General features: G+C 35.2%; 1 protein-coding gene across 1 annotated transcript; it reads left to right on the top strand.

The window, feature by feature from the left end:
* The first annotated feature begins 294 nt into the window (after positions 1-294).
* LOC142634095 (glucan endo-1,3-beta-glucosidase 11) lies at positions 295-2,173 on the top strand. Its single transcript, XM_075808372.1, has 3 exons — positions 295-529; positions 723-1,783; positions 2,082-2,173. The coding sequence occupies exons 1-3, from the start codon at positions 463-465 to the stop codon at positions 2,166-2,168; spliced, it is 1,215 nt and encodes a 404-aa protein (XP_075664487.1). The 5' UTR covers positions 295-462; the 3' UTR covers positions 2,169-2,173.
* Positions 2,174-7,311: the final 5,138 nt, after the last annotated feature.

Below are 7,311 nucleotides of genomic sequence, written 5' to 3'. Positions count from 1 at the left end.
AAAAAATGCATTATATAATAAACGGTAGAATATAGTAACAATGATTATTTAGCTTAAAGTGGAATCTCTTATCATTAGGGTTAGACAAAGTTTCTCCTCACCCCAAAAAATTGGGATCCCCCATTTGCTTCCTCCTAATGGCTAATATTCAAACCAATTAGTGGGACTTCCCTTTGCTTTAGTTAGAAGAAAGTGGGCTGGGGCAATATGGTCAGGTGGCGTGGTTGGGAAATAGAAAATCCATTTAAAAAGGCTTCTAAGGTGAATAAGAAGGGGAACCAACAAGTCATTTAAAACCAGTTAAGAGGTAACAGCCAAAGCCAATATTGCCAAGGCAAGCTAAAACTCTCAGACTCTCTAAAAGGACTTCAAACAAGAAAAGAAAGGAATTCATTGCAACTCTATATCTTCCTCCCCTCCCTCTCTCTTTCTTCCTCTCTCTCCCTCTCTCTTTATCTCCAAATGGCAAATTTCAATAGCAGAATTTCCATCATCCATACTTTTCTTGTGTGTTCTCTCTATTTCTCAGGTACCCTGGCCTCTTTGTTTTGCGTTGTTCTGTTTTTGCATTTTCGTTTTTTCACAATTAGTTCCTTAGTCTTTGTCTATATATAAGGGCATGAACCCATTTTCATTTGACTTTATTTTTTAACCTTTTGTGATAATTAATTATGAAGCACTCATTTTCCTCTCTAATAATGATTGCTTGTGTACTTCTACAGATTTTGGCTTTCTACAAGGAGTAACATCATTTGGAATCAACTATGGTCAACTGGGCAATAATTTGCCACCACCCGAAGAGGTCCTCGAATTGTTAAGCTCTCTCAGGCTGACAAAAGCAAGAATTTACGACACTAATCCTCAAATTTTGTCAGCATTCGCCAACTCCAGCGTAGAGCTCATTGTCACAGTCGAAAATGAAGTGCTAGCTCAGCTAATGAACCCTCAACAAGCCCTTCAATGGGTGACCACCCACATCAAGCCCTACTTTCCAGCCACAAAAATCACAGGCATAGCCGTAGGAAATGAGATCTTCACTGATGATGATAAAACGCTAATGTCATATCTTGTTCCAGCCATGGTGTGCATTCACAGTGCTCTTGTTCAATTAGGCCTAGACTCACATATTCAAGTCTCGACACCTACTTCTCTAGCGATTCTTGCTGAGTCGTATCCACCTTCGGCCGGTAGTTTCAAAAACGAGTACTATGGTACCATGTCACAAGTGTTACAGTTCTTGTCAAGCACCAAATCACCATTTTGGGTTAATGCCTATCCATATTTTGCTTATAAAGATGACCCAACTCGCATTTCTTTAGACTATGCACTTTTCAATCCTAACGCAGGAATGATTGACCCTTATACCAAGCTACATTATGATAATATGCTCTATGCCCAAGTAGATGCAGCCATTTTTGCTGTTGCTAGAATGGGTTTCAATGGAATAGAGATCAGGGTATCAGAGACTGGGTGGCCATCAAAAGGGGACGCAAATGAAGTTGGTGCAACTCTAGAGAATGCTGCAGTTTATAATAGAAATTTGTTGAGAAGGCAATTGAAAAATGAAGGGACTCCATTGAGGCCTAACATGAGGTTGGAAGTTTATGTGTTCGCTTTGTTCAATGAGGATTTGAAGCCTGGACCAACTTCAGAAAGGAACTATGGTCTCTATCAACCTGATGGAACCATGAGTTACAATGTAGGCCTCTCTGCCTTATCAACTCCTTCCACAACTTCCTCAACTTCAACAGCTACGGTTTCTTTTACTTCTTCTTCCACTAAGGTAAAGCCATAGGTTCTCTTTTTTTATGAAAGTTCTTTAGCTTTAAAAAGAATTTATATGTATCCAAAAAAAAAAAAAAAATTATAAGGAAATAAGAAAGTGTACAGGAAAATAAGGAAAAGTGTATATCATTGCAACGAAGAGTTGTATATATATTGTAATTTTATATTTATGAAAAATTAATGCTATGGGAATGATTTATTCTTTTATAAATTGTTTTATATTTCGATGAATTAATCTAATTCTTTTCTTTTCACCTTTTCTTTTCCCTCTTTAAATGTCATTTACTTTGAAACAGGCAGCAACAATGGAATATCAAAGCTTGGTGTACTGGATGTTTGTGTATTTGCTGACCTTCCAAGTTTTTATGAGAAGATTATTTTAAGAAAATGGAAGTCATGTAAATATCATTCTTGGTAAGAAAAAATGGGGTTTTTGTTCGGGTCTTCTTGCACTTCCCGTTGCAAAACATAGACCTCTTAAGTCTTAATGACTTTCGAGTACGAACATTAAACATGTCATGTCCCATTTTTCTCAAGTTAACACTACCAAAAACCCTTCCCAACAACATTGATGTGTGTATTTGAAAATGATATTTACATTAAAAAAAATCGATTTGAGCGTCAACGGATCATATTAACTTTTGTCAGATGGATATAACTTCCTTTACGTCCTCGACCCCACAATGATTCGGATTGTACTACTAGAAAATGAGGTTATTATTCGTAATGGATATGGAGGCAAAAAACCATCATATCTTTGCTATTATTGTACAACTCGATCTAGAATTTTTATTTTTCAGCTTACTTTGTCATTTTATTATATTAGTTTATGTAAAAATTTACGTTGTTAGAGAATTTCCATTTATCCAAAAGAGAATGGTTTGTTGTATAACAATATTATTGTAGTGAGAATTACTTCATCTTATTGGTTGTAAGGAAATTCATAGAAGCTCTCTCTCTCTCTCTCTCTCTCATCTTATATAAATATATATATATATATTTGCTTCTAAATGAAAAATAAGGATAAGTTTTCTTTTTATTGCAACAATCGTCGCCGACAATCTAACAAACATTTTTGCAATTTTTGCAAACGTCTTAGCCATAATATTGAGACTTGTAATCAACGTAACAAATCAGTTGTTTCCATTTCTGCTGCTACCGTTGCTAACACTAAGAATATCCAACCTGACTCTGGTTTCATGTTAGAAATACATATACTATTCATTTAGTATTTCTATCATATAAAATATAAAATTCATGTAAGATAAATAAGAGATAATGAAAATCTAAAGTGCAAAAGGCTAGGCATTGTTTGGTTCTTTTTATTATCCTCAAGCGGACAATGGGGCGGCCCTAGCTAGCTAGCTTTATTCCCTGGCCAAATAACCGTCAGCATTTAGTCATTGCACCCCCTTTTTGCAAAGGAGCTTTTGAAGCTTTTCTTTTTTTCTTTCTTTCTTTCTGTGTATCTGAGGTGGGGGGTGAGACATTGTAAGCTCAGCCTTAGTAGAACCTGATGCGGATTGGTCTACCAATTTGTCATGAACCAACGTGGAGCACATGCAGCCCAACAATTTTATGGTACCCCACTAAGAAAAGAAAGCAATTCTTTGGAGGAGCCTTTTCTTTGGCCAGTAATTTTAAGGGACCCCTCTTAAATATTAAGGATATTTTAGCTTAGAATTATTGTTTCTTTCTGAATCTGTTAGGCTAATGACATGGCCTCGTGGACTGACTCATTTAGGTCCCGAAACATGTAAACTAGCTAGCATGTGCTTTTGTTTTATTCAATGCCCATGCATACCATATAGGCCAATTTATCATTTGTGTTGATGACCATTTAAAGCATTACCTAAAAAATTCATCAAGAGGATGGTTTAAACGAAATTTCTATACTCAAGAAAGTTTCTTCATGATTCTTGAGTCTCCACTAATTGGTTAGCATGTGCTTTTGTTTTTTAAAAAAAAGTTAGAAAAAATGTTTAAATTACAATCAATTATGAATTTGATTAATGTTACAACAACAATATATTAGAGAAGTTTCTTAAGTACTTTCATGTTTTCTAATAAAAAATTTGAAACAACAATTTGTAAGGCATCTCTAATAAAATTTTTAGTAACTAGAGTATTACTCAATTAGCTAGCTAGTTTTAATTTTCAGGAGCAATTTGTGTTAATGAGTTGTGTTCATGTCAGGTAAAGATAGGAGTATTCGAGCAAATTACTTAAATCTAACCTAACCCATTTGATAATTGTGTCAAACTCCTCCAATTCTAAAACAACCCATTAAGCGAGTTGATACAATACAATTCATTTCAACCTGTTTTATACACAATCTAAGAAAAATAAATTATAAAGAGTTTTTTTCTTTGTTAGGGGCTTTAGAGTTTTAACGAAGAATTTATCTCTATATCTATTAAAATTCTTATAATTACTTAATTATATTTAGAATACAAAGTTATTTTAGAGAAAAAAATAACATTTATTTATGTTAATTGGGTTATTTTGAGTTGTTAGCAAGTTAAGTAGCTCAACGAAAAATTGATCTATTTATTAATCAAGTTAAGTTTGTCAACCTATTTTTGAAACTAACCCATGTGCATTAAACAATAACTCACAAAAAATCATGCCGTGTTCGTGTTGATTTTACGGATTGTGTAGAATATTGTCATCCTAGTTTTAAATTTTTTTTGTATAAATTAAATATTTTATTAAATTTTCTGTATATATTGGATTGGATGGATTTCATTTTTGCTGAGACATCAGATTACTAAACAAGTAAATAAAGCCTAATGTTTGACTAATCAACTAGACATGACTAGATAAAACAAATAAAATTCCATTCCCACGCTTAATGTCTTGGTTTCCTTTCGACGGGTGGGGCATTAGCGGATGGCTTTATGTAGCTTTTGTGAGCTTGATAGCTTAAACTGTCCCTCATTTGCTGAAGAAATTGGGCCACACTCACCTCATGTATACGTGCAAATATGTGGAGAGAGAGTGACAGAAATTGACACTCCAAAAGCTAATCCTATCTTCCATCCCTTCTTTTCTATCTCTTCTCTTTTCCTTTTGTCAATTAAGAGGCTAAAATCTTTCTGCTGGAGCATCACCATTGGTGGTGGAGCTATTTCACTACCTCAAATTCCAATTTAGTGCTCAATATTGGTGGAGCTAAAGGCAATTATTTTTTCCTACAGTTCACTGTAGCAAGAAGGCATAAAAATATATTATTTTATCACTTAGTTGGGATTCGTGGTAGAGAAAAAGTGAGAAAGAAATTAATAAGAAAAATGAATAGTATTTGACTAATAGTAAAAATAAGACCATTGATGCAGTTGTGAGATTATATATTAAAATAGATAAAGTAAGTTTTTGAGTTGTTAAATGCTAAAATTTTTAGCTCCACCAATATAGATGCTCAAAAGAAAATAAGAAGAAAGTAGTCAGAAATCCCTCAGGGTAGGAGTTGCAAACAGTACCTTTTTTTTTCCGTGTTAAAGTGGAGAACAACACAATTATGCTTAAGTTGCACGTAAGAATTAGTTTCAGTATTGTCCATTAAAAGCAAAGCAACAAAAGACTGGGACAAAGTATCATAAAGTGATTCCCTTTTGGTGTTGTTGATGATATCCTATATCAGCCAAAGCATTTGTGCAACGATTCGCTTCCTGCAGATAGATATGTCTAACTCTGACTGCCCATTGTCTAGCTAGTCCAGAAGACTCCTGTATTAGAGTGAAGACAGAAGTTGCAAGACCAGGAAGCAAGAGCAGTGATCAAAACAAAACAGAGCACTAGAACAACAATGTCTTTTGTATTGGTTTTACTGTACATAAGACTAGTAGCTTAGTAGGAGAATTAATTCATTCAAGTGTTGACACGTGAGAGAGTTAGTTATCACTGTAGTAGCACGTGTGAAGTTAGTTTCTTTTCTGTTTTTGCAGTTAGGTAGTTAGTTTTGGTTCAATGATTGTGTGTGTGTATATATATATATATATATATTTCTATACACATTCTTTCTAATTAGTGCAATATAGATTATTTTCATCCATTTCTTGATCTGGTATCAGAGCAAATTCCTAAATCTTTCTAGGGCTTTGCATTTCTTTCAATTTTCTCGAGAAAACTCTCTTTGTTTTGAGAAAATTTTCTTCTTTTGCCAACAATGGCTTTCGCTGCAACTACGAATGGTTCTGCATCCGAGAATCCATCTTCTTTGCAAGACTCTTCGATGGATGACCCTCTGTTTTCGCATCATGCATAGAATCCAAGCACAATGCTTGTTACACAGCCCTTGACTGGTGGAGAAAATTACTCAGCTTAGACTCGAGCTATGAGGAAAGCTTTGCTCACCAAGAACAAGTTGGGATTCATTGATGGTACTCGTACTCTCTCATCGCCATTGGTATCTACTCCTTCAGCTATGCAAGCATGGATTAGGTGTGACAATATGGTTGGAACTTGGTTAACCAATTTAGTCTCACCCAAGCTCCAAGCAAGCATTATCTATGAAGGTACTGCTTTAGAGATCTGGAATGATCTAAGGAATCGTTTTGCCCAAACCAATGGACCAAGGGTTTTCAATCTTCAAAAGGAGATTGCAGAGCTTCATCAAGGTAAGGTGTCTATAATTGATTTCTTCACTAAATTGAAGGTACTTTGAGATCAATTGCAAAACCTTAGTCCATTTCCTTCATGCACTTGTGAAAAGTGTGTATGCAACATTAATAAAAGGCTTATTGATTTACAAGTTAGAGAACTATGATGAAGTTCTTAATGGGATTGAATGATTCTTTCTCACAAGTTAGGACTCAAGTCTTGCTTATGGATCCAATTCCATCCCTTAGCAAGGTTTACTCTTTTTTAATTCAAGAGGAAACACAAAGATCAGTCACAAACACCTCTGTTGCTAAGGTTGATTCCACTTTTTTAGCTGCTAAAATGCCAAATGATCATGCAAATCTTGGTACCAATCTTGCTAGTACTGGTTCTGGTGGCAAGGGTAAGGACAGACCAATTTGTACTAATTGTGGTAAAACTGGTCACACAGTAGACAAGTGTTATAAATTGCATGGTTTTCCACCAGGGTTTAAGTTCAAGAACAAACCCTCCATGGCACACCAAGTATCCTCAGGTCCAACTTCAAAATTCTTGCCTTTTGGTTCTCCACTGCATCATCATTCTACTTTCACTCCTGATTAGTGTCAACAACTGATTGCTTTGATTGATGCAAAAAATTCATCCCTTGCAGCAACACCTCAAGCAAAAGAAGCTCCAATGGCCAATGTGGCATCTTCTTCCAACCCTGTCAATATGGCAATGGCAAGTATTAATCTATCTCATAGTGTATTTTCTGCACAAGTGGTCAATAGAAGGGCTTATGGTAGACATACTTAGGTGTTAGACACTGGTGCCACTGATCATTTTGTTTGTTCAGTTGATTTGTTAACCTCAATTACTACTACTATGCAATCTTTGGTTCAATTGCCTAATGGGGAATCAGCACAAGTGACTCACATTGGA

The sequence above is a fragment of the Castanea sativa genome, chromosome 5 (assembly GCF_040712315.1).
Source record: "Castanea sativa cultivar Marrone di Chiusa Pesio chromosome 5, ASM4071231v1".
Taxonomy (NCBI): domain Eukaryota; kingdom Viridiplantae; phylum Streptophyta; class Magnoliopsida; order Fagales; family Fagaceae; genus Castanea; species Castanea sativa.
Note: the sequence above shows the minus strand (reverse complement) of the source record. Positions and strands in the feature narration are given on the sequence as shown.

Bases quoted from the DNA above. Each gene is read 5' to 3' on its own strand.
- LOC142634095 (XM_075808372.1), top strand. From the start codon at position 463: ATGGCAAATTTCAATAGCAGAATTTCCATCATCCATACTTTTCTTGTG. The intron at 530-722 runs GTACCCTGGCCT...GTACTTCTACAG, and splicing joins GTGTTCTCTCTATTTCTCAG to ATTTTGGCTTTCTACAAGGA. The intron at 1,784-2,081 runs GTAAAGCCATAG...ACTTTGAAACAG, and splicing joins TTACTTCTTCTTCCACTAAG to GCAGCAACAATGGAATATCA.